Consider the following 27,377-nt stretch of genomic DNA (forward strand, 5'->3'; position numbering starts at 1 on the left):
AAGATATCAACTGTTGTGGTAGCTTTTTTTCAAAAAGCATCTTAATGCGAGGTGGGAAAACAAACAGACCTGACAAGTCAGTGACATTTCTCTGTTTGTGACTGGAACGCTGCATCTGGATTTGCTTTTGTGCTGTATTGCAAAGCTGATAGCTAAAATACAAATGCAGTCATTAAATGAAGAAAAACTTTAAGGGTAATTGGATGAAAGGAGAGAGTTCTGTTGGAGGGGGAAGTAATTTTATCAACTCTGTTTTAAGTTCCTTAAATTCTGGATGGCCGTTGGTCTTCAGGCATGGTAAGAATCATGGAGATCATTAGGTTTGTAATTATATCATTAATTGTTTTAAAAATAATCTAAATCTGTATCTTATCTGCTACCATCGGAAACTGTAGCTGTGCGTTAGGGTTCATTAAACAATTCAGCTGTGGGCACCTTCTGAAATTAAATAACTTTGAGAATCATTTCAGTAAAAGGATTGGAACAAGTACAATTTCAGATGGGTAACAGCTGTGTTTTGGTGTATAGATATGAGTCTGTTTCACAGAGGAAATAAAACTGTGCCGAAATAGACTGTAGTCCTGAAGAGAGCCCTACTCTAAGTGTGTACATGTGTTCCAGTTGTGAGATTAAAACATCTCTAGGCATACTTTTTTCAGTTTTCTTATAGCCCTTTTATTCTCTTTATCTCTTACAATAGTTCAGTGTTGTGCTATGATATTTTTTTCCTATCATAATTTTCTTGCCCTGTTTTGCTGGTTAAAAATGGCTAAGCACTTGTCAAGAAGGATGCCTTTTTCTGTATTAGCACTGGAGGCTGTTAATGATCCGAAAGCTCCCAGCATGGGCTGGCTCAGAGGAAGTCTTTCTGTAGGTTGTAATCACTTACTGCTGTTTGGAGCTAAGGTTCAGTTACATAGATTTCTCTATAATACTTGTGTTAGTGGTGCTAAAGGAATAATTTCCACTTTGCCTCATCGCTGGTAACTTTTACTTAGGGAGGAGACAGAACAACCACCTGCTGAGTGACCTCTGCCTGTTACCATGTCTTGCCTGTACTCTGTGCCTTTCACCTCCCTTCTATTGAATCTTGATTATTAGCATATTGAGATTTTTTTAACTGGTTTAATTGAAGTTTCAGCCAAGTTCTGCTTGCTTGAAAAGGTCTTTCAAGTTTGTGATGTGAATTTGTATTTATAGCATTAATAAAGCCATGTTATTTGTTTGTTCTCATCTAGGTGCTTGAACTGGGATTTGATTTCTCATCCTATGGATCACTGAATGAGTAACAGATGGCCTTGCCTCGTCTTACAGGCGCTTTACGCTCCTTTTCAAATGTCACTAAACATGAGGATTACAGTGAAGAATTAGCTGACTTAGTGGTAAAACTTTTTTTCTTTTGCAAAACATAATTATAGTAAGAATTGTTTGCTTTCTTCATTTGCATTTCTATTTTATAAGAGTGGGCAAGCTGAAGTGGGCAGAGTGTGTATAGTTTCCTATGCGTTCCTTCATAGTGTCCTCACTCAAAGTCAAATTTGCTGTAGCTTTGTGATTTATACTAGGCCCTTAAAATCATGATGTGCCATATGGATAGGGTTGCTTGGCTGTGTTGGTACAGCCCTGTTAATTCATCTTTCAGGACATTGGGTAGGGCTGGTGTGCTTTTAACTCTGAGCTCATGTAGAGCTGGGAAGCCAAACATTTCCTTTTTAATATTAAGTTCACTGAATTTAGGTGCTTTTTTAGTTTCCCATGAAATAATGCATTAAAACAACGGATGCCTTGTGGAAACCTGTAATGTGAAATGAGTTTGGAATCTTGGGAGCTGTAAATCTCTTGAAGTTGCAAGAGTTTGGCTTTATAGAGAATTTTGCTTTGGAAGAGTCAAGTAGTGAGAGAGTGTGTGTGCATTTGCATATCCTTCTTTGTTACACTCAGGAAAGAATCTAGAACAGGTAGCAGGAAAACTGCTTGCAATCATTGCTATGTACTGACTGAAAGCAATTGGAAGGAGGTGTTTTTGTCTGGTGTTTAATTTTAAAGGAACCTTCATATAGTAATTTGAAATAAATAAAAAAGCCCAAATATTTTGCATTTTCAGACTAAAAGGTCAACACTACAGGCACAGTTGCTGAAGTCTGATCTTACTTGGAAGAAGATAATAAAGTTCATTGACGACAATTTGGACAAAAAAGAACACCAAACTGTAAATGGTGATTTAAAAACCATATTACAAGCTGCAAAACAAATAGGTATGTTTTCCTTATCTAGTAGTCTAATAATACACTGTATTATTTTGGAATGGGGGCGAGTTGAAGCTGCTTTCTGCCTGCGTACTTTGCATATGGGTACAGTTTTAGTTCTACCTTGACACCAGTTAATCTAATATGCACATGGATAATTTGGTCTTCTGTTTTATTTTAAGATATGATTCCATTGTGGATGTTCATGCTTTTTTGATAGCATTGTATTGTGGTGTGTGGTATGGTTTGTGATCGACAGTTGCTAAGCAGAAACAAGAGATTCTTTCGGAATGACAGTACTCTGAGAAAAGAACAATCTTGGTATTGTTTGCTTTAGTTCCATGTAATTGATATAATGAAAAATTGGTCTACTGCATAGCTGGATAAAAATATAAGAAATATTTTCTCCTTTAAGTATTTGGTGTTGAGGAGAGAAATAAATAATAAGTTTCACTCATCTGGAATTAAGATCTTAAAACTGAAATACATAATGGCAAAGAAAGTGGAAGTGTGATCACATAGTTTTGATTGGAAAAACTAAACCTAATTCATCTTTTGCTTTTGGCAGAATTTAACTTCATCAGTCTTAAACTGAGCGCATGGCTCAAGCTCTTGCTGTCACATATTTAAGAATTTTCCATTTCAATCTCATAGGTATATTTTCCCCTTTTCTGATTATGTTTCAAATATCTTGAATAGAACTCTAAGTGAAAAGACTGAGAGAATTGATATATATAAATAGATTTGCCTGGTTTTGGCATTATAGAGCAGTTTTTTATCACAATACAGATGTTTAACCTGGCACACTTACGTGTCTATTTCTTGACAGTTTTTTTTGAAAAACCTAGTAAATTGTGAAAAAAACAAATATCTAAACACAGACTTTCAAAAAAGACTAGACAAGTTATTCATGTCCAACATGTAGTAATCTATTGTGCTGTAAAGTTGCAGAATATGTCTATTAAAGCTATTCATGGTTATAGTGGATATTGCTTTAATGAGCCATCAGAAGTATAATTTTGAATATTTCTCAAATCACTAACAAAAATGTTTTAAACTTCTCTGGTGATACACGTGTTCTAAATTTTGCTTTGTGGTTCATTCCTTCCATTTTAGTAACATACCTCTGTTGATTTTACAAATTTGGTCCTTTTTTTTTTTAATCCTCTTTTTTCTAATACAAGTAGTAGAGCTAGTGCTATTAGTAGACTTTTAGTTTCTTCGGTCTGGAATTTAAGCATCTGGCTACCTGTCTTTCTGCAACAGGCCTCTGGGAAGGGTCACCTCTTTGCCCCAAGCCAAGTACTTCTGCTTCAGGGCACAGATTTCAGCTGGCACTTGGAACACACAGGATTTGAGGGAAAGTCATGCAAGATGGGAATTGAGTTTGCACCAACCATCAGTACCTAAAGTTATTAGGAAAAGGTGCAGTCTGTACTGATAATAGATACGTATTGATTGAGAAAGCTGTTTTAAATGTGTACTAATGTACAGTTTAATCACAAGAGGTGCTAGACTAAAATGCTGGCTGGCAAACATGATTACAAAGTTTGCAATGTAAAAAAGTAAGACATATGTAGTATAGCAAGTAGGAAAAAAAACCCAGTGATGGAAAAAAAGTTATAAACAAAATAAATATTTGCCATTCTTTGCTGCAAATGTTATCTATGAAAATAAATTGACAGATTTGTGTTTTCTGTATTAGTGACAGAAACAGGTATTAGCTGTCTGATTTTATACTCAATTATTTTTTTTTTAATTTTAACTTTTTGCCAAAGATGACTGCAAAAACTTTTTAATTTCCATCTACCCCCCTCAACTTTTAATAGCAGGCCTAGCCAGTGTGGTGGGTAGGTAAAGCAAATTGAAAGACTTGAAAGTATTAGTGGTAAATTTTTGTTTGATGGAGTAGAGAAGACAAAACAAATGAAAACAGATGCATGATTATTTAGTTAGAACAAGTTAGACAGAAACCATCAGCTTTGACGCTTCTGAATAAACACGTATAATGTTATGCAGACACAAATCAGAATAGATTGCAGTGATTGAAGTACAAAGTGAACTGATAGTAATGTTCCAACTACCATAATCAGAAATGTATAGTAGGGAAAGAGAAATTTTTACTTTAATTTCAAGGAAATGAAATCTCAGCCTAGGCAACAGATACTATATTATTGATTTACTTTATGGGATAAATTTCGCTTAATGAAATGATCTGATTGGCATAAAAACAAAAAGAGTAGCTTCTAGTACTCCATCTTTTGCCATCTTGTCTGGCTCATTTTATTGCGATGGGAGGGGTAGTATTTTCTCAAGAGATGTTTCCACAAATAGGAGATGTTGATAATAAAGAAGAATTAGCACATAGTAAATCTAAGAGCTTTTCCTCAAATCCTTCAATTGCTCTTTTAGTTTAGTAATCTGAACTTCTGTTCCAACACAAGTGACTTTAAACAATAATATGTATTTTTATGTTAGGAGTATAAGAGTGAGCTTCATGCAGCCAAACTTAGGACTACAAGTTTTCAGATGTGAGGGTTTTTTTTCCTGTGATTCCTATATAGCTAATGCTAAAAGGGAGGGGCTGAACCATCTTTTCCTTTGAGATATATTTATATATGTTATGTATCTTCCATATGTAGGTATCTAATTATCTTGTAAATATCACTTCCAGTCCTCTCCATGAACTTTTCAGCTTTTGGAAGTGCACCACGGGGAAATTCAAGCTATATACTGAATTTTTAGGCACCTCCATTTATATGTTATGTTTCTAGTTATGCAGCCTTTCTCCATCTGCTTATGCTGGATTTTTTTCCTCCTTTCTGTTACAATGTGGGGAAGAAACCCCTTGCTTTTCCTGGGGTTAAATCTAACCTAAGTTGAATCAAGTCACAGGTAAATAAATTCTGCATGTTGCCATCGTATAAAATAAATAAAACACCCAGTATGCTGGCTGGTTTTGTTTAGTTTGTGCTTGATGACTTTTAAAATTTTGTTTGGTAGCAACATTTTAGTTCATCATATGGAAGTTTTGCTTATGTTTTCCTTGAATACCTTTGTGAATATTTGTGTAAGAAGTAAATTCATATTTTTATCTAATAATATATTGTTTATTTGCATAATATGACATTTTGTAGATAGAAATCTAAATTAATGTATTTATTTGCTTTAATTATTTTGAGCAATTTTTCTAACTAACACATACTCTGTAGTAATTCTACTGGGAATTACTGCAAGAATTCAGTAATTCCCGGCTGAGTTCTGTATATTTAGTGTGTTATAAATATTCAGACTAGGCAGTGTATAAATAGCGAGACAAAGAGGAAATTTGTTATCATTAAAGAGCTCATAAATATACTATGGTGAGTTTAAGACCTCTGGCAAGTTTTTTTCTCTAGCCTGGAAAAATAAGAAAGCATTGGTAATTCTTAATATGAATTTTTAGTATGTAGAAAGATAATGAAGACAGATGCTTTATTATCATATACCTCTTATAGTTCCGTACCTTGCAACAATTGTTGCTTATGGTCTTCTTTTGATATCTCTGTTGATGAGACTTGCAGCAAGAAATTGAATACAATTATGTTATAGGTAATGAAAGTAGTATGTATTAGTAGTGCTAATTAGTACTTCATTAGTAGTACTAATGAAGTACACTTCATTAGTATGAAGTGTATAAAGTTATGTTTGGTTTTGTTAACAGTTGGAGCTGAAAATGGACAAGAAGCAATTGAAAGTGGAGCTGTTTTTCTTTTTAAGACATTTCACGGGAAAGAATGTGTTGGCCATGATGAGACAAAGGTGATCAAGGAGATGTTTGGGCCATTTCCATCATCATCTGCTACTGCAGCTTGTGATGCCACATCTCGGATTGCTTCTCACTTCTCTGAAGAACAGCTTACAGGCCTCATACAGATGACTGAAGAGCAAAATGGTGATAACAGAGTGTTCTTTGGTAAAAATATTGTGTTTTCATTTGATATGCATGATTTGGATCACTCTGAAGAGCTGCCTGTGAATGGTGAGGCTGATGCACAGAAAAATATAAGCTTAGATTATAATAAATTTCTGAATAACCAGCTGAATCACTTACAGAATTACTGTGATGAGAAATCTGAACTTAAGTCTTTGGAAAAAGTAGATGATTCTTTTTTATGGTGTGAAGTTGGAAAGTACCTGAAGGAATTTCAAGGGGGTAACCCTGGAGGGCCAACAACAGAAGACCTCTGCTGTACATTGTATGAGATCCTTGCTTCTACCAAAAGTGGCGATGAACTGCAAAATGAGGTACAGTAGCATATGAACCAGACTGTGTATATTTGAATACTACAGAAAAATACAATTATTTCACATTAGTCAATGTCAGTATACTTTATCCAAGTATTGTCTCTGCTTTTTTTTTTTAATTTGTCTTGAGAGAAATCACATGTCAACATCATGATTTACCAGGCAAAAGATGGATGCAGCATGAGTTTTATGTGAATAGTCTCCTTTTCCCCTGTAATGGACAGGCTATTACTTTTTTTTTTGGTGGCCATTTGCTCAACTTCTGCTAGTTTCTTTTCAAGCAGAAGCGAGTTTAGGCTGCCTATAAAAGTGTCAGGAACTTGCAAAGGGAAACTGAAGTAACTTCCTTGGGCAGGTTTCATCTTCAGTTTTCAGAGCCTGCAGCTGGAAAGCTGTGCAGGTGGTGCTACTTTAAAATTTTGTCATATCACGTCTATTTCTTTGAAAAAGGAAAGAGGATGGCTGGGTTTCTTACAAGAACGGCAGAGAAAGCTTGAGGGAGAGGGAACAGTTACTGGAGTTGTAGGATAAGCGTAGTAGCAGAAAGGGGAAAAAGCGTGATTAAAGGCTGGGGAAGAGGTTTTCCAGGTGTGTGCATAAGATAATCTAGGCAAGAGAGAGCTTGTTTTGAATGGGGTTGGGAAAGAATTCCTGCAATTTGCTAATTTTTTTTTCCTGTGCACTTCTCTGTTAGGTTTACTTTATTCTTCCTAACTTGCCCTGCTTTCCTCTCCTGAAAACATCTAGTACTTAAATTCACAAACTGGCTTTTCAGAAAGACTTTAAATTTGAAAATTTGCTACTGAAATACAACTGATGGTAGGAATAAACAGTAGTGAAATACACTATAGTGAAAATGTTCAGGATTTTTGCCATTAGAGTTGCAGATTTAATTCTTACAAAATACATTAAGTGATAGAGTATTTCATTTTAGGTTTAAATAACTATGTATTGATATCTAATGCATAATGATATAGTTGCTGAAGTCATATTATTGTTTTGTTTGGTAATCAGTCGACCTCATTTTGGCCACCCTTTGAGCTGCATTCTGCATATGAATATTTTCTTACAGACTACTTCTAATTTGAGATCTTAAATATAAATGGAAGCTGGTCTAATTTCTACTGCATTGAAATATATTTGAAAAATAACACTTTAATCCATGTCTGCAAACAGTTTCATATTTTGGGTGGTTGTATTGAAGGATGACACATGAAAATAGAAGACTGAACAGGTCTTGGATAAGGAAATTGGATAAAGAAACTTGAATGAAAAATGAAACACAAAAAGAATATCTTCATTTGTCACAGGGACCTGAAGTTTATAATTCCATACTTCTTCATAATGCCTACTTAATGTCTGAGTTTACTTTGTAAAATTTGTTAAAGGAAAGGCTTAAAACCTTTCACTTGAAGCAAGAAGAAATAACATTATTTTTATTTTGCAACTTTATGATCATAATGGATTGCTAAATGAATTGGCAGAAAGTTCAAGCTATCAGTTTTTATGTAGGTCACCATTAAAGACTTCTTTTCCATTAGTTTTTGGAGCAAAGAATTCTTGGCAAAATTTCTCTTTTGGTGGCTTTACAGTTTTAATTTGATAATATGAAAAAATTGTTTGCCAGCAAACTGAAGATTATTCAGCAAGTTTCTTTTATATGAGTCACTAGAGAGAAGAAGGATTCTTTCCTTGGAGTGTCTGAAAACTATATCTTATTTTGGAGTTTTGAAAGAAATTAGTAATAAAAATAAAAAAAAAAAGCAAAGATCTCCCCATTTTCCTTATTTTGGTCCCCATGTTGCCTTTCCTGGCAACATTCTTATTTCATTGTTCATTGTGCAATGTGGGGGTTGAGGACGGAGTAAGACGAATTTGAACCTGATCACCTTTTGTTAAAAGCTAGCTGGCATTTGTATTGTGCTCTCTGTAAGCATAGTCATGGCTTGAAAATTTCTTCCGGGCTTTGGATTTTAGTATTACTTAGGGAGATTTTTTTTTTATTATAGCAGTTTTGTTGGTGCCATCATTAAGAGCAGATGGTACTTTTAAACCTGAAGGTAACCCATTTCTAGAACTAGGTCATAGGTTTGCTGTATGAGATGGTATAACAAGTATGTGATTGATCATGCATACTGAAAATCTTACATTACTTGGGGCGATGCATACATGCTAAAGTGTCTATGCTCTATGAATTTTTTTTCTTTATAAGGAAAAAAAGAGAACTATTGATATGAAAGGATAATTCTTTTAAATAAAAATCCAGATCTGTAAAACACATTTTTATATTTTAAATATAAAGATACCACTGTCTGGTTATTATTAAACAAGAAGAGAACATGCTGGTGGTGAGGATATTGGTGAGTGGACTTCTGTAAGACAATGTCATTTGATCCTTGAGCAAACTTTACTGAGATTCCAGACCACATTAAGAATATGAGCATTTTATATCATTTCAGGTATGCCATCCTGGTTGTTTTTTGGGGTTATTTAGTGTATGCACAGGCACACATGTATGGTATTTAGGTTTTTATTTACTTAATGAACTCTATAAGGAATGGAAATCAGTTGCTTTCTCCAGCAGCATGTAGCTTATGTTTAAAGTGGTTGGGAAGGTAGAAGAAATACTTTGTTCTTTGTTTCCACTATTTAAGAACATACCACTCTTCCTTTGGGACAGTTTGTTTTTCTGGCATATCACTGATGACTCTTAATTAGATGAAAATTGATTCTTATGATTGGAGTGATATTGAAGTTATAATTTATTTTTTAAGTGTTTGAGACATGACTTTTCATTTAGGACATAAGTTCTGGTAAAGCTAAATGACAGCTACACACTTTTCACAGTGTCTCAGATTTCGTTGATGAATATAAGATGGTGATGATGCAGTAACAAGACCATTATTTAAAAACAAGGAGAAAAAGCGGATGGCCAATTACAGAGTTTGACCAATGACTCTTGTGGTTTTTTATTATTATTTTATATTAAAACTTAGTATGCAGTGTATTTCTCAAGTTGAGCACTCAGTTTCTAATATATGATGCTTTCAGAATGAAGACTGGAGCCATCTTGAGAGCATTTTAGCAGCTTTTCCACCTATCACCTCCCAGGGTAACTAGGAAAAAGTTAGAAGGGTTTATTATTACTGTTTGATTACACCATGCTATTCTTAGAGGGCGTCTCTTTCTTCTGTGAACTCTTGTTGTAGTTTATCTGCAAAATTTATCTGAATTTTATTTTGGAAATACCTGTCTATTTTTACACTAAGGCAGACGTACATTATCATAACAAAACATTTCCTATAGAGATAAAGTAACTAGAGGAAAAAAAGGAAGTTCAATCAGAATTATGTTAAGCTCTAATTAATACAGCATACATTATGAAAATTTGTGCATTCTGTTCATCTTGGGACAAGGAAAGAACTTTGCCCAAATAAAATTAAGAATAATAATGTCATTCAGTGTATTTGATTAAATGGTGTTTCCCAGACAAAATCATTTTAAATGATGTGTAAATGACTAGAACACTAGGCTAAGATGTGAAACAGCAGGACTGTTTCAAGAAAATTACATTTTAAGTAGTAGTTTCAATAGTATGTAATAGTACGTATGTTTACTTATCTCTACACATGATACATTTATTTGCCATATAATAAGACACAAGGTACTTAATGTGTAGGCTTTTTCTCTGCTTTATAGTTGTGACTGTTTTCCAGCTCTCTGCATTAAAAGGTTAACACATATATGTACTTGGAACTATAGCATCCAGAGGTTCTATAAGTTAAATACAGTCCACCTGTGTTACAAACTGTCGTGGTGTGAAAAAACATTCCTTTATATTTAATTTCTAACAATAATTCAGTATTCATCACTCCTACCAAAAATGTAAGATATGCTTTCTTCCTTGTTGTCATAAGCATCTGACATACAGTAAGAGGCCAAAGGGTAGTAACGTGTAGTTTGAAGGTCCTCAGTCCTTCCTTCAAGGGTGAAAAACATTCATTTCAAATCAAAGTAGACCTGAAATCAGAAAAGTCCGAGTTGTGGAATATAGGTTTTATATGATGAAAAAAAAGAGGTCATGAATTGGGCAGAACCTCTTCCTGTATGTATTCCTTATTAGATCCATCCGGTAATATACTCATCATTAGAGCCAAAAAGTTATTGCTTTATTACTGAAATTCAGTTCTTTTCATACTTATTTCAGAATGGAAGTTAACAGATTATTTTGTTGCTTCATTAAGCAGGATTTTTTTTTCAGTGTAGTGTTCTCTGAATGCTTGATTTAGCAACAGGCTTTTAGACAGTTTTCTCCTGCCTCTTCTAAGTGGAGCTCTGTTGTCTCTCAGGCTTCTGCCTGTGACTTTTTCTTAGCCACCTTTGTCACTGCTAGCAAGATAATGATTTTTTTTTTCCACGAGTTCATCTACAGCGTTTCTGTTCCTTTATCTTAATCCCACCACAAATGTCTGCTTTGTTGGTCAAACCTGTAAATGCTCATGGGATCAAGAACAAGGGGAACTTAACTAATTCAGTGAACTGGCAGGAAGCTCCTCTGTGTCTGCCACCAGCCTTTTTGCAACAGAAGTATAGAAGAGTAAAGGAAAGCAAAATCTGTTCAAATGCTCACAGAATCTAGAAGGGACCTTTTCTGTCAGTGATACAATATCTTAAAGTGAGGAAGACTCATTAATAAAAGAATCTGGGAAAATTTGTCCTAGCTTCTTCCCTGAAGACTGCTCCAGTCTTGTTGCCTGGGTGTTTAAAATGAACTTGTTTTCTGCTTTTTGACTTTATTCAGGGCTGGTTTTATGATCACTTTTCCTGTGCTACAGTCATCTTTTTTCCAAAGCATTTTTAAAAATGAGCATCAAAGAACTGTGCTTGTACCTTCTTTTCCAGATGATGCTATGCCTTTTAAACACTGCCTTTCCTTTCATTTACCCTTCAGGCAGTTCCTTGCCAACTTTTAATTCTTCTATTAATGCTTATCTTCACAAATTTAACAAGTCCTCATGTGGAAAAATTGCAGTGTTTTAAGTGAAGTCCAGATGTGAGACAACTGCTATTTATTAATTTTCTACCTTAATGAAGTGTTAGACCAAGTGATGTATCATTAGTAAGCCCATTCTATGTTTATGCCATTTTCCAGTTATCTGGATGTCTTTTTCATTCTTTTCAAAACATATCCTTTTAACTCACCTCCAATCATATTTATATTTTTCTTATCCACAGTGTTATTGCACTTGTAGGTGTGTGCTCTCTGACCGACAGTTTCATGTGTCAGTTTCTGAAGATTTATGAAAGATCACATTGCGTTCAATCTGCCTGAACAGTGAGCTCTGAATTTTGTTCCTAGCTTCATTGTGATAATTTTTATATCCATGCTCCTTTCTCTTTAACTGCTTTATCCTTATATCCAAAATATTTTTTTTAACCATAGAAAAATTTGAATTTTAATATTGGACTGAATTAAAGTATTGTCAGTAACTTTGAAGAGTCAAAATTTTCCTTTCAAAAGGGAAATTTGTGCTACAGTAAGGGGACTAGATAGTGGAGTTAGCTGGTCCGTGACACTCAAAATGGGAAACATGCCTGGCTACTTTCAAAGGAAAATACACTAAAATTGCTTCCTCGTGTAGGGATATGAGCCATTAAATAGAATCATGGAATACGAGGTTGGAAGGGACTTAAGAATCATTTAGTCCAACCTTTCATGGCAAAAGGATGGTCTAGACAAGATGTCTCAGCACCCTGCCCACCCAAATCTTAAAAATTTTCAGTGTTGGGGAATCCACCATGTCCCTGGAAAGATTATTCTGATGACTGATTGTTGTCATTGTGAAAAATTTTCCTTTTGTGTCCAATCAAAATCTCCCAGCAGTAACTTGTACTTATTGCCCTGTCTTTTCCATGTGACTACTTCTAAAGAGAGAGTCTCTATCTTCTTTGCAAGGCACCTACTAACTGTTAGAACATCATGATAAGGCCTCCTCTAAGCCTTCATTTCTCAAGGCTCTACAAACCAATTCTCTCAGCCTTTCCTCACACGGCAGGCTTCCCAGTCCTTGGATCATCTTTGTGGCCTTTCTCTGGATCCTTTCCAGCCTACCCACATCTTTTTTGTATAGAGAGGACCAAATCTGAACACAGTATGTGTTCATACTTGTCAGCCAGGTGTGGCTGACAAGCACTGAGTAGAGTGGGAAAATACCTTCATTTTCTCTGCTGGCGATGCCCTTGTTGATGCAAGCACACTGTTCGCTCATGTTGAGCTTGTTGCTCACCCAGACCTCCAGCTCCCTCTCCACAGATCTGCTCCCCAGATGAATAAATCCCGGACTGTGCCGCACTCCTGGACTACACTTGCCCTTGTTAGACTCAGTAAGATTCTTGGTTTTCGGTGTGTTTTGTTGATATTTGAAAACTACATTTTATTTCTTGAACAGTGTACCCTTCAGCCTGCAGTGATGTTGTTGGCAATAGAAATAGAAATAACAGCTTTACACTGCAGTTTGCAAGTCATAGAGCACATCATTCACGGTAGACTGGGACTGGTCAATGTTGTTAATTCTGATCAGAATGGAAACTATAGAGTTCAACAGTCGACAGATAATACTGTTACAGCCCTTTAGCCCTTCAGTTACAGTTGACTTTTTTTTTCCCAAGAAAGCTTTTTATCGTATATCTCATGGATACTGTAGAAAGATGCACATTTTTTTAAACACAAAAAGTCTCTGTGGTTTTTTGCTTTTTTTTTAATATTGACTGCTGAATTCATTTCTGATATACATATACATATTCAGTGGTATGTTATGCTAAAAGATATGGGTTGATAAAGAAGATAAGACCCCTTAAATTTTCCTGTGTAATGTTCACTGTTATGTTCACTGTATTTTTTGTGGGGAAAACTCTACTTGATGTTTCACAGTGCTTGCAAGGAAAAGTGTATGTTGTGAGGCTGGATAAACATTACCTTCCCCTGTCATGATTATCTTTCAAAAAGCCCCACAGTTCTTGGATTAGCATCACTTACTTTATCTGATGCTGTCTGCTCTTATTTGAACAATACACGTTCACACCCTGAATTTGGAAAAGTTTTAATTAAAAAAATGTTGATATTGCATTTTACATGGTAGTGTGATCATGACGAAAGGTGTGTCTAGACTGACTTTGATCAGTACTTGCCTTTTAATCTGGAGAATATATGCAGTCTCACTTCTTTTCACCTTATTGTTAATAGTATTTTATTGATAGGTTTCAGTTTGCTTATGAAATGGAGAGCAAACACAGAGGAAAAGCTAGGAAAACTATCTGTAGTTACTTCTTAAATGTTAGGCTTTCTTAATTAACATCGCACTCTTATGCATTTTATTGCTCTGCTTTGAGTATTAGGATGAACAAATAAAATCTGAAAGGTGTAGAGTGGTGTCTAGGATGGGCATATTGGACTGAGTCCAGGGAAGAGCCACTGGGATGGTGAAGGGACTGGAGCATCTGACATACAAGAGACTGAATGCTGGGGTTCTTTAGCCTGGAGAAGGGAAGTCTGGAGGATCTGATCAGATCTTATGGTGAGGGAGTGAAGAAAGTGGAGCCAGACTTGGTTATACCTAATGGCAGGACTACAGGCAGTGGACATAAATTGGATTACAGAATGTTCCATGTAAACATAACATTTGGTGTCAATGTGAGGGTGGTCAGACACAGGAGCAGTATGCTTAAGAGGTTGTAGAATCTCCAACCATGGAGAGTAGGTCATTTCCAGACGTTTCTTCCAACCTCAGCCATTCTGTGTTTCTGTCATTTGAATTGAAAAAATAGAAGTAACTGGAGAAAATTATTGTGCAGTATTTACTCCTAATTCAGTATTAAGTCTTCATTTTCCCTGATGGATTTCTTACAATAAAATCAATCCCTTACTCTAATATGGGGGGTTTTTTGAGTTAAAATCTTCTTGTTTTGTAAGAAGTTCGTTATTAGTAGAATCTCATAATACGTAAGTGGAGTGTGCCTTTTAAATACTTAAATTTTAACCTTATGTGTAACTTAATTGATGAATTATGGTATACAGAAAATAAATAGTCCTCGTGTTGCAAGTAATCTCAATTATGTTTTAAAGTGACCTTGGTCTCCTAAATTAAGTATCTATCTAAATAACAGACATTTGTTATCCAGAGAACTCATTCATTAAGCTGGAATCTGTAATGGTCATTATTCTTTTAAGAGAAAATAACATATAGTCTTAATTCATGTGACCAAATTTCTAATATCCTTTAAAAGCCTGACATTGTTTGTGTGAATGTTTAAATTTTTTTCTATGTGTAAACTAAGACAAACGTAACACCATGAAATACAGTTCAACAAGAAAGAGCGTATTTTAAAGCTCATAATACAAACCAGATAGAAAAAGAATTTTTTAATTCCTAAAGACTGCACACACTTATTCATTCTTTCAGATAAAGGAATGGAAGAACATATACAACATTGCACAACATATGTTATTTTAGAATAAGACTAAGAAAGTGCGTGTAGATTTTGTTTCCTCGTAGTGGCATAGCATGTTGTTTGTCAGTAGCAAACACTGCAGACACTGTTCTATCTTTACTTGCTCATTGCTTTCAAGAGTACTCAGAAATTTAGTGTAACATTGACAGATGTTATGTTATCCAGAAATTTGATGACCTGAGAAATACTTAGCTTACATTTCTAAACCTGAATTCAGTTTAGTAATTCTCAGGTCTGTACTGAGAGCGATTCCCTGAGCAGTCTGAATATATAATTTATATTAAGAGCTCTGAACTCTTCACAGTTGCATTATAGTACTGACTGTGAAAAGTACTTCAGCATTTCATTTTTTTGCAGACTTGGGTGGCACTCAGGTGTTAGTTTTGCAATCATTCTTCTGGCATACTGTGCAGACTCTAAACAGAGGTGCTTTCAAGAAACAGACTGCACTGTCTGTGCACGGCTCAGTTGGCTCTGGCTCAATATTTGACTAATGCTCAGAGGGCAAGTGGAACTTGTTTCCATGTTCTGTGTAGCCATTCCCCTAGCTACAAGGTGACCTTCACCATCAGAAGAGTGCACTGTGCAGGTGTAAAAGTAGATATTTACTTTAAGCAAAATAAGATCTGAAGTGTCAGCCTGTTGCTGCTTTGTAGAATGCCGAATATTGGACTTTGCAAAGGCTTGGCTCCTCCAAATATCAAACATGAATGCCCTGCTATTGGAAACTCAGTTTTATCTCTCACTAGCTTGGCACATCAGTCCAATTGTGTGTGCTTCATTGCTCCCAGAGGGTTCTCTGTTCCCTGTCAAAGCTAAAGCTTGGCTTTTCTGTGTAAGCTGCTGCTCTTCTCTTCAGGCATAGGATTCCCAGCTGCAGCTTTTTTAACTCATCTGAAGCAGAACCAAAGGTGCTCTGAGACTCCCAGCACAAGGCTGCTATTTTCCCTGCACAGTTTTCATGAAGCCACTATTAGATGAAGAAAGACAACTTTGATGTCAGAATGCAATTTGGCAGAACTAGAGGCCAATATAAGCAGACTCAATACATAATTTTTAGAAACACTTTTTGAAATATAGTAAATAGCATAATGTACTGAGGCATAAGTAAACGGTGCAGCTTGTCAGGGAATGAGAAAATTAAATTGGCCAGAGACTGAAGTCAGTAGTGAAATGGCTGATGTGGTTGTCCAAAGTGGAAGAAATAGCCAAATTGAATATATTTTAAAATTATTATTAAATATGTGTAAGCACAAAGAAAAAAATCTCTAGGATAAAATACTGGCATTATTAAAATCATTTGGAGAGTTTTCCTTGATTTCAAAAGCATTTTGTTTCTACTGTTTGTCTTAGTCTATGCTTATGTTTTTAACTCATTTTACAGAGGTGATTTCTGAACCATGTATAACTGATATTTTGCATTCACAGCCAGCAAAATAGCACTGTTACAAAATAGGATTGCACTAACATGTATCTCTATGTTGCTTGGGAAATTTTTGCCACTTAGAAGATTTTATGGTGCTGTGGCATTTTTATGAGACTTTCCCACAGAGGAACTGGATATCTGGTTAAACAGGTTAAACTTCTTAAAACAGCAAAGAGTAGATAATCTACTGAGTTTTACACTGTTAATAAAATAGTCTTGAACAACTGATATAAGTAGATGTGGTAATAACTACATAAACCATTTAACAAACACTGAATAGTCGTGTGAATAGAGAGTAGTCATACTGCAAGTTTTTTTTCAAAATGCAAAACAGATTACGTTATGGGGGTTTTGTAATAAAAATTTTGCCTAAACAGCTTGGTTTAGAGCATAAACTTTTTTATGAGTTATCTTATTTATTACTTATTTGAGATAAGAGAAGTTGGGAAACAGCTTTCAAATATGCATTAATACAGAGAAAATCTTGGATATTTAATGTCAAAACTGAGTGTATCAGGACTATATTTCTGTCATGTTGCAGAGGTTCTCCAGGCCTCTAAACTTAGCGTGTTAGTGCCATGCTGGAGATGGTCCATGCATGGACTCTGCAGAAAGTCAACAAAAGCATGCTGTGCTTCAACATCTTGTATTACTATGTATTATTACTTGTATTAAATATAGTATGAATACCATATATCCTATAGATAGTTATATATTACTATCTTGTATTACTCTGCAATGTTTATTGAAGTGCAAAGTTTATGGAGATTAGCTTTGTGGATGCTACCTGTAAGAATAGCAAAAAATCATGGCACTTTATCTTGTTATATAGAAGTCGTCATTAAACCTTTTGTTATTAATGTTAAGTTAATTAGAGGACAAAACAAAACTGCGGAAGTTAGCTGAGTGGAATTTGCAAGTGGAATTCTAGAATGAAGAGTCCGCTGGCTCTTCTTACTCTTAACTCATCAAATAAAATGTTAAATATCTTGACATGCTACTTCAATTGGCAATTTTTATAAAAATGCAGATGATGAAAACATTAAAATATTCATCCAGGTAGGTAGATATTTAAATTTAAAAAAAACAAAAGAACCAGAATTAGTGAATTTTATTGTGACAACATATTTCAAAGACATCAACATCTGTATGTTTATATCTCATTTTAAAGACGTTAAAGATCTTCATTGTAAGCACTGCCAGATACTTTCAGTATTACAACTACATTTCTTAGTTGATCTTAAGTGGAGAATATGTTCAAACAGAAAGCCTACTGAAAGGGAAAGCATTTTCAGAAGATGACTTCATCATTACTATATATAGAACATGCTGAAAATAATTGGAAAAGGGTTCATAGGAGATCCATTGCATAGAAGGTAGTATGTGAAATAAAGCATGGAAAACTAAGGAAATGAAATATGAAAAAATAATTGCCAGTCTGGCTTGATGCAAAGAAGTAGCTGTAGTACAAACGTATTGAGTGTGAGAGGAGTGCACTAGCAGACGGTGGTTTGCAGGAAAAGGCGCTTGGAGGAGAGAGGGAGGGAGCAATAGACTGGCAGCATAAAACAAAAGTTTTGTAAATATTGGCTGTTCATCTTAGCAAGGAACAATCTCTCCAAGTGTTTTAGTTAACTTTCAGATTTTAGGCAAGTCAGTTTCCAGTTCTATCATAGCTTTTGCAGCAATCAAAGAAATGTGTATAAGCATCAACTCTCAGAACTGTAAGTAAGTAAATATGGCCAGTCTTCGCGAATGAAGATTCTGGGAAAGGTTTTTTACCTTTCCAGTCCGCGCAATGGATTTTTTAGGTGAGACACAGCACGCGCTGAACTGAGCCCACCCTTTAATCCTAAGGTTCATCTGCCGGGGCCAAGCGAGCTTGGACAATGGCAGTGAGGTCCTCAGGACGTAGGTTTGTTTAGAGTGACCTTCTCTTAGATGGATACCCTTACAGGGCTGACGAGCTCCATCTGTCCGGGGGAGTTCCCTGACCGGGAATCGAACCTGGGACTGTACCACACAGAGAAATTGTCTACTCCTTGTGAGACATTCTTCAGGACATTTTAAGTTATCTAACTGCTCCATTTGGAGATGGATATTTAGTTGCCTTCAAGGGCTTTAAGCAGCCACAAAGAATCAGAAGTAGATTATTATTATTTCAATAAATATTCAATATTCAGTTTTATGTAGGCCATAGCTAGACTACCAGTGCTCTTTAGTAATGGAATTGTCGTGGGTGGTATTTGCATGTCCCTGTTCCATATTTTCTACTACTGGTATTAGTTTTTCATTATTATTATTATTGAACCACCACCCCCCCTAGCACTGTTCACTTGGTATCTTCTTTTTGCAGTATTGAATACAGTCTGAAGTAATGGTTAAAATGTTATCTGAAAACCATATAAGGCACTTATTTTTTAAAAGAAATTAGAGTACTTATCTGACTTCCAGAAATGTTCATCATTTGCTCCTGGAGAACTCTTCAGCCAGCCCTAACGGTAGTTGTTACTAATCTACCGATGATCATAAAATTAGCTGTTAATTTAGGAAACTTATCCAGGATCCTTTTCTGATGTTTACAAATGGTTATAAATCCTGAGCTTTGGTATCAGAGTTAAGAGGTTTGCTAGAAAACATGGAAGAACAATATGTAGTAGTTTTTCCAAGTATCTGGAACATAATAAAGAAGAGGAAGTGCTCGTAGCCAGGATAATTTTTTTTAAATAGTAATTTTTAATACTTGCTTTTCTGTCATTATTTGCTTATGTTCTTCCTGAAGTCATCCAAAATTTCATCTCCAAACTTCTCTGAAAGCAGTGTGGCTTCTCTTTAGTCTTTGGACAATTTAGAAGACTTTTACCAAGGAAAATGAAGACAATTTCTGTTGCAATTGTATTACTTTCATGTAACTGTTCACTAAAAAGTTAATTTTTTAGGTTTGTCTCTTAATAACTATCACACACAAGTTTACTATAGGAAGTTGTTTGCACAGTAGAAAATTCAAGTTGTCCTTAGTAACTATTTCTTGGTAATCAATAAAGAAGTGGAGTAGCTCTTGCTATGAAGCTCCTTTGAGAGAACAGCTCAAAAAACTAGAGTTTAACATTCATTTTGACTTAAACCCAGCTAATTTACATGTTCATTGCTATGTATGTGCAACACCATGTGAAAATTTTGCATATGATACTATGTTGATGTAACTTAATCTTCATTTTTCCTAATGTACCATGAAATTACAACTTTATAACATATTTTAGTTCTGTGTGTGTGTACCCTCGCATGACAGATATTTTCATGTCAAAGCAACTTGTCTCATAAAACATGTTTGGTTTTAAATGTCAAAGTGGCACTTCCTTTTGTTCAGTAAAATGACTTTCTAGCCCTAACAAATTAACATATCGCAAAGCTTATTCCCCATTACCTAGTTCATAAAAGCAGTATCCATTTTGGGAAAGTACAGGCATATGTGGATCACCCCTGTGGTGTTTTATCATCAAAGCCTCTAACTTGGCATGAGACTGGCTTTTCAAGCTTGCATTTTCTTTGTAATTTTATTACAATTACCAAGAGTTTTGTATACAGACAATACAAAGCTTGGGTCTCATTATTCTTGACCACAGAGCTTATCTGCGCCTCTTTCATATAGAGAAAATAATCCTGTTATTTTTGACACATTTTTCTCCTTTTTTGGTTGTGGCCTTAATTGGCAGTATACTGCTTTGTTGTTGTCCATGGACTGTTGAAACCCCACAGATGACAGGAAACTTTGTCTTTTTGTGAAAAAAGAACAATGCTGTCTCCCGTCGTAAGAAACAAAATTGAATGACATTTGAGTGCTGGTTTTTGGGGACAAAACTTAAAAAATTATGAAAGAGCCACAGGGAGAGATGTTAGGCTTCATCCTGGTGCTGAGAGCTGGTCGCTGTCCATCCTGTCAGTAACTTTTCCTCTTTCCTGTCAACTCCTTTACTTCAGTTTTGTACTGAGAGAAAGCTTGTTGCGTCTTTAAGTTGGCATGAGGCTTGATCTATTAATGATAACTTTTGAATCAGTTTCAATGTATCATTAAACTTATGAGATCTCTTTTTGGAGCAAGGCAATCTGTAGCTGGCGGAACTTTTCCCGTTTTAATTTCTTTGATGCTGAGTTGTTTTCACATCCACATGGAGACATAAGAACTATAAGTTCTGCAAGAAATGCAATCAGATGGCAGCTGAAACATTAAGGTTCTCATTAATTAGGCACAAAATCACTTTCCTCCAAATCATTTTATGGAAGGCAGGAAGGGGGGAAACCCCACAAAGAAATCCCAAACCTACAGCTGCTTGAGCTGCAGAAGTGACAGAGCCGGATTTCCTGCTTGGTGTTGCCTGGTGTCTGTGACACTGCAAGGGCTGTAGCTCTGCTGGCTGATGAAGAGTTTGCGCTGGTGCTGTGCTGGTGGACTCACTGATGTGTGCTAATGCAGCTGTGCTCATGCTGCAGCCTCCTGGAAAATAAGAGCAGGAGGCACAAAGAGCAGACATTCAGATCCATCTCTGCTACTGGCCCTGAACACTTCTGTCTCTCTGTTAAATCTGGAAGCTACTGAAGAGGCTTAACGCTTGCTTGTTAGTTCACACACTGCTAAACGCACAATGATGTGGTAGTAGGCTTGGTTTCTTTGGAAAGCTAGGCTAAAAATCTTCCCCCTGCTGAAGCTTTTTTTTCCTGCAAACCCCTTAAATGATACAAAAGGCTATGTTTCGTGAAGACTTCCCTTGTTTCCTTCTCACCCACTTGTACGTATGTCTGCCCAGGGTGATGGAGTTTGTAGCCTGGGGCTGGTTGTCTTAGCAAAGGTGTGAGGCCATTTGGCTCTTTCTGAGTCTGGCAGAGGGCATTAAAATCCTGACTGGACTATCCTAATAAAACTAGCTTCCAGTATTAGAGTCCCTTGCTACTGTTCCTCATCCACCTCATGTTAAACAATGTGAACTAACTCCTTGGTTTGCTGGTCTTTTGTTTTATTCTGGCAGTACACATTGGGATGGCAGATCCACACTCAGCCAAGTTCTCCTCCTGAAATGGGCAGGTTTGGGAATTGCTGTCCTTTGAGAAAACCTGCAGGTTTTTATCTTTTGCAGGAAAGAATTCTGTGCCAAACATTGCCATTTTAGAAGTTTCTTAAATCCTCATCCTTAAAAAAAAAATGTTTGATTTTGATACAGAAATTAATTCTATAAATGTATGTTTTCTGCTCGGTAAAGTCAGAATTTCTTACCTTTGTATCTACAGGTAAGAAAAGTTGCAAGTGCAGCAATTAGCTGACATCAGGATTTTTTTTTTCTCAAAAATCGTTAACAGCTGATCCCAGAATACCTTTGAAGATAAATACTAGTTTAAGGAATCATATAACAGTGAGTTTTTCTATATTTAAATTTGTCTTCAGGGCTTCCTTTTCATAAGGCAAATCAGTCGTCTGATGTTTGTAGCTGCTGTTTGACATTATTTCTAATTGCCAAAGTCTTCAGGCTAAATTAGCTGGTGGAAGTTGCTGTGTAGCTACGTGTTTGAAATTTTCAAAATTAGTGCATCTAAGTTTCTAATTAATGACTTTTAAAACATTTATGATGGTGATGATCTCTCCAGTCTACTTATTTTCATGTAAAAATGTTACGAAAATTTGCTAAGGTTTGTGATCTTGTGCTTGTTTCTTTTTCAGATAAGGTAGGCAGTTTTAGTATGGCTTTACACAAGGATCTGGAGGAAGATTTTCAGCAAATATTTTAGATTTACGCTGTGACAGATTAGGCTTTTTTTTTTTTAATATGAGACAAATACTAAGACATACCTGTAATCAAAACTAATAGTAAATTAAATAGCTAAGATAGCAGGTTTAGGCCTATTAAGCAATATTTACATACACTTTCAATCTGATAAGTCTGGGTTTTAAGTCTTGTTATAAGAAAAAAAATTTTTTTTTGCTGTAACTGATCAATTTCAGTGTTTTAACTATAGATTTCAGTTTGATTTAAAAGAAGTCTTGCCTGGTACCTGTACCATGAGTCGTCTAAAAAACTTGTTTTCATGTTTTAATACTATTTTGAAGGTTTTCCTTGCTGTAATTCATACATTTTTACTAGTGTGTAGTTGAAGTAAAATTGTGTAGTCATCTATGGATCTAGAAATATGTAAAAATAGAGCATAATCCCAATGTGCTGAGGAGAGATGGTATTAAAAAGAATAATTGACCATGTCTTTATTGTACTTGTATTACTACTCTTGGACTAAGATTGTCCCATACTGAAGACCAGATTTTCAGGATTTCTTATTGTACTGTGAATGCAGTAATGAGAAAAGCAAACCAAAGTTGAATACTGAGTAAGAATTTGCTGTGAGTTCATTATCTTTATGCAGATATCTTTCCCAAAGACAATGTTATATGAAAACTTTTCCATCAGCTTCCTTACTCCGCCTTTTTCTATCATCTGAGTAAAATTCAAAGTTTTTATTGGGGGAATTCCTTGAATTTTGCTGCTTTTCTTTAATCTGCTTATTTCTAAATTTTTATTTAGTTAATAATGTTCTTCTAATTGCCAACTGATAGTAAAATCCAAAAAGTCAAAGCTAACTAATTTCACAGTCAGATCTTTAAGACCTCTTTGATGAAAAGTTGTAACTTCTCATTCATCTTCATGAAGCTGGCACTTGATTCCACTGGAGGCTGCCTGGGCCAGGTGTTCCTTGTCCTGTTAGAATGCTTGCTGGGGGGAGTGGTGCATTGTTCTGTCCTATCTGATCTGTGTGATTAGTGAGATTTCAATATGAGAGTCCTCCAGCCCGTATATAGGAATAGCCATCAGAAAAGCATTGTGAGTACGCCTGTTTTATCAGCAACTTGTCCTAAAAGGGCATGAAGTGCCTGGCTACTGTTCCATTGTGAGACAGGTGCTAAGACTGTGTTGGGTCTCCTGGGTGGAAATGGTTTCTAGGGTTGGAAGATAATTTCTGTATAGGTGGACTTAATGTGATGGGCTTCTCATTCAAAAAAGCCAGCTTGAAAAAAAGAACAGCAGATCTGAGAGCTGAATGTCTTTCTCACACACTTAGTATCCGTTATTAATAAAAATGATAAGAAATTATGCCTTGTCTGGCTTGTCTCATTTTAATCAACCTGTAAAAAATATGAAAAGACAAAATGTCTGAGATTTGTTTTTGAACCAAGTATTCTTCTATAATCTGTAGTTGTTAGAGGTGTTGATAGTCTCTTACTTTTCACCACAGTAGTAATAAGCAATCAGACTATGTATTATATCCATGAAGTTTCTGTTGAATTTTTCATACATCTCCCCCCCATCTTCAATGTCTTTATTTTTGCTACTGAATCTTTTTAATCAGTATTGTAGGTACTATATCCAGACAACTTTTGCAGTAAGCCTGCAAGAAAACAAGAAAAATGTCGTTTTCCCTACAATTTTTTAAATGAAGCAATTGTTTCAGTTGCGTAAGAGCTACTAGGACAGAAGAAACTTGAGATCATGCTATGCAGATGATTCTTCCACAGCTATTTGAAAACCATGGCTTGTAAAGTCATATCATCTGCAAACACGCCACAAAGTGCAGGGATGGCAATTAAATGTGTAGGTGGCACTCTGTAACCCAGACCAGCTGTTAGGCTATAAAAGTAAAGAAATACAAAGGACAGCCACTGGTTGGCTGAATTTAGTTTTCTGTTTCATGTATTGCTGTAAAGCATTACTTAATACTGAGACTCAAGCAAGGTACAAAGACTGTTCCTGGTCTATTTTTGTGTGCATTTAAAAAGCAAAATATTGTACGAGATTAACAGGATCCTTTCCCACCTCAAGGAAGATGTAGAAATCAAGAAAATGCCCTTGAGATGGCAGATAGTTTATGATGTCAAAGTAATGCACACAGTTCTCTGCCTCATATTTGAGATCATGCTAAGGACCTCCAAAGCTCCTTGTAAATTTTGCTCTATGGAATTGAAAGTGAATATTAGCTATTTAACATTCAGAACAAAATCATGTTTCAGTCTTGAACTGTGAGTTCAGCAAAAAAGATATACTTTTTTTATGGCTGAGCCTTACTTGAAAAAATTTGCTCTGTCACCTGTCTGATTGGGGTTCAATTTCTTTCTTGTTGCTACTCTGGCAGATAGACTACTGTCTACATGCAAGACTGTTGTCTGTGCCTCCTTGCCTTTTCCATAGAAACTAGCATATATTCAGTAGAAATCATTAGCATGGGGACCCTGCCTCACCTTTCTAATGCAATACGAGACATCTTGTCCTTTTGTTCCTAGATTGATTACTCAGTATGGTTTTTTCCAGATATTAAGGCTATGCACGTAAAAATGAAATGCAAAAATCACTCAAACAAATATGAGTAATCATACATCTCACTCAGCTATGTCTTTATGGTTATGGAGTAGTAGCTGAAGTCACCTGGGACCTTTGTTAGCGAAGGCAGTCAGGGTTGCCTTTTGGGCACAATCTGTTACTGACTTCAAGGAACATAATAATTTGGCTGGAATTCAAGAAACTAGTGATTGGCACACAGACTCTCCAACTGTTGCCTGCTGTCTAGTTTATCTCATTATAACTTCATAGAAAGTCAGCTATGAACATTCACCAGATTCCTTTGCCTCCTCTCAGGGTCTTGGGTGTTGACTTTTCAGGCGAGAATATATAATAACACATCAAATCTGAAATGCTAGCACCTACCCTGAACACAGAATTATGCACCTGTGCCATTCTCTGTGTCAGAACCCTCACAGATGTTGTAAACAAGATGTTTTTTCCTACCAGGCTGTCCTGACAAGGTCATGATCTGGGTACCTATTGGTGTGAGAATCTGTCCGAGGTTATTTTTGTTGGGTTTTTTTTATGTACAGTGTTACACATTGTTTAATGTTTTTCTGTCAATCATGTGAAGTCATTGACAGCCTTCAGGTTACAGGCTCAAGTGCCAGGAACGTCTGCCATTCAGACCTAACTATCTTTATTTCAAGCACAAATTTCCCTGTTGCCCCCTTGTTAGAATGAGCACTTGAGGTGAGTGGCAGAAGCTCAATATGTGAGCAATAAGTACGATGCTACAAAACTGTTGAAAATATTTCCATGAAGTTATACTGCTCTGGAAGTTTCTGCATTAGAAGCTACCATTAGGCTGTCATCAACATGGTCCTCAGCCTTACTGTCCTTCTAAGATTTGTTGCTTCTAGTTGGCATTTGAAGGCTTGAATTTCATCCCACAAACTGTTGGATTGGCTATGACCCTGCTAACTCTTGGTTTTGATTAATGGAAAACATTGCATTTGGAATGAAACATAATAATTTGTCTCTTAAGATATATAAATTGCTGAGTGAGCATCCGAGTTTTTCAGTTTGCCTTTTCTTCTCTAGAAGAGGAAGAAAAATTTTGTATCCAAAATTATTTTCTTGACAGTGTAAAACCTCTGCAGAACCAACTGCTCATTGAGGGTTAGTGCTTCATCACTTGGAGATGCTCAAGAGTACATAGGACTGACAGCTTGCCTCGTAACTTTCTTAAGCTTTACATTCTCTGTAAATTCTTACTTTATTTTTCTTTCATAGCTGTTTGCGGAGTTCAAATCTTTATGGGCATGTTCTGTGACGTAGTAGGGCAGTCGCCTTAAATATCATGAAGAACCCTGTTATATGCGTTAGAAAATTACAGTCATTTGAGCATTGTGCGTCCGGCTGAACATCCTGGCATGAGGCTGGATTGTGGTGGTCAGGACAACATCAGCATTTAGTAGGTACTGGAGTGTGTTGTGGATTTTGCTCTTTTACAGCTAGTTCAGCCACTCCAGTCTATGTTGATAACTTAAATTTGTATAATCAAAAAGTAAAACTGCTATAGAAAATATATGTCCTGACAAAAGAAGGCTGCTTTATTTCTCAGTCAATTGTTTTCTGTGCCTTGGGGCTTAATTTCTTTTGCTAGGCATAAGGCAGTTCAACACAGCTCCTAATTTTCTCTTTCCTGCTCTTTGATTTATACAGTCAACCTGTCACTACAAAGTGTAAGTGCTTTCCAGTGTAAGATTGATAGCAATAGTGAGATAGCTACTTTGTGCACACTTTGGCATCTTTTTCTCTTTTGAGTAAGATAAAACTGTGGGGGTTGGTTTTAAGTCGTGTATATTCTCTATTGATCAGGGTTAGTTGGGTACTGTGATTGTGAATGTTAAAGATGTAATTCTTAAAATATAGAGATGGGGTTTTTTTTATTTTGTGCTATTTTTGAAGCGGTCAGACAGTATTCACTTTTTTGGAGTTGGACGCCAATAAGTTGTGCTTTCTGTCCAACTTACACTGGTTTTCATGAGTTACAACAGGGTGCAGTTGCTACTTAGATCTTTAATGTTGTCTATCATTACAGAAATTCAGGTGGTCATTTCATTTGTTGATTACTTTGAAAATAAGGCTTAAAAACTCCAGTGAAAGTCAGTTCCTCTGAAATGGTAGAAAGCTGCCTGTGTGGACCCTGACGCATTTTCATAAGTCTCAAAAAATGAGAAGGTAAAGAATTGTACTTTGAAACAGTAGCATTCTGTGGTAGTTATTAATACCTTAATTAGGAAGCAATGAATTACTCCTATAGTATGAAAAAATGTGATTATAAATACTATTTTGATCTTGCAAGTCCTCAAGTTTAGTTATTTCTACTCTTTGCAAACTTTTTCTAGCATTGTGACTATTTCTACCATCAGTGGTAGGTGGTGATAGATCTTGCTCTTTAAATTACTCTCCATCTCTCAGCACTTCTGCTTTTCTTGGTTTAGCTCTCAATGGTTGTTTTGTACACATGAGCTCTGGCTGGCTTCTGGTGAGCATGGGACACATCTTGTCAGTAAGAACTGGTTATTGCTTCTG

The 27,377-nt window shown here is 35.9% G+C and overlaps 1 protein-coding gene across 2 annotated transcripts in view; it reads left to right on the forward strand.

Annotated features, from left to right (window-relative positions):
• The window catches only part of ASCC3 (activating signal cointegrator 1 complex subunit 3), a 267,886-nt gene that overhangs the window by 18,638 nt on the left and 221,871 nt on the right, over nucleotides 1–27,377 (forward strand). For both annotated transcript variants that reach the window (XM_027694522.1, XM_027694514.1), the window contains exons 2-4: nucleotides 1,239–1,382; nucleotides 2,105–2,255; nucleotides 5,950–6,533. In XM_027694522.1, the coding sequence (XP_027550323.1) occupies nucleotides 1,293–1,382; nucleotides 2,105–2,255; nucleotides 5,950–6,533 (825 nt within the window). In that variant the 5' untranslated portion in view covers nucleotides 1,239–1,292. The remainder of the gene's footprint in view (nucleotides 1–1,238; nucleotides 1,383–2,104; nucleotides 2,256–5,949; nucleotides 6,534–27,377) is intronic.

This window comes from Neopelma chrysocephalum, unplaced genomic scaffold (genome assembly GCF_003984885.1).
Source record: "Neopelma chrysocephalum unplaced genomic scaffold, ASM398488v2 Primary Assembly neopelma1_23b, whole genome shotgun sequence".
NCBI classification, from domain to species: Eukaryota; Metazoa; Chordata; class Aves; order Passeriformes; family Pipridae; genus Neopelma; species Neopelma chrysocephalum.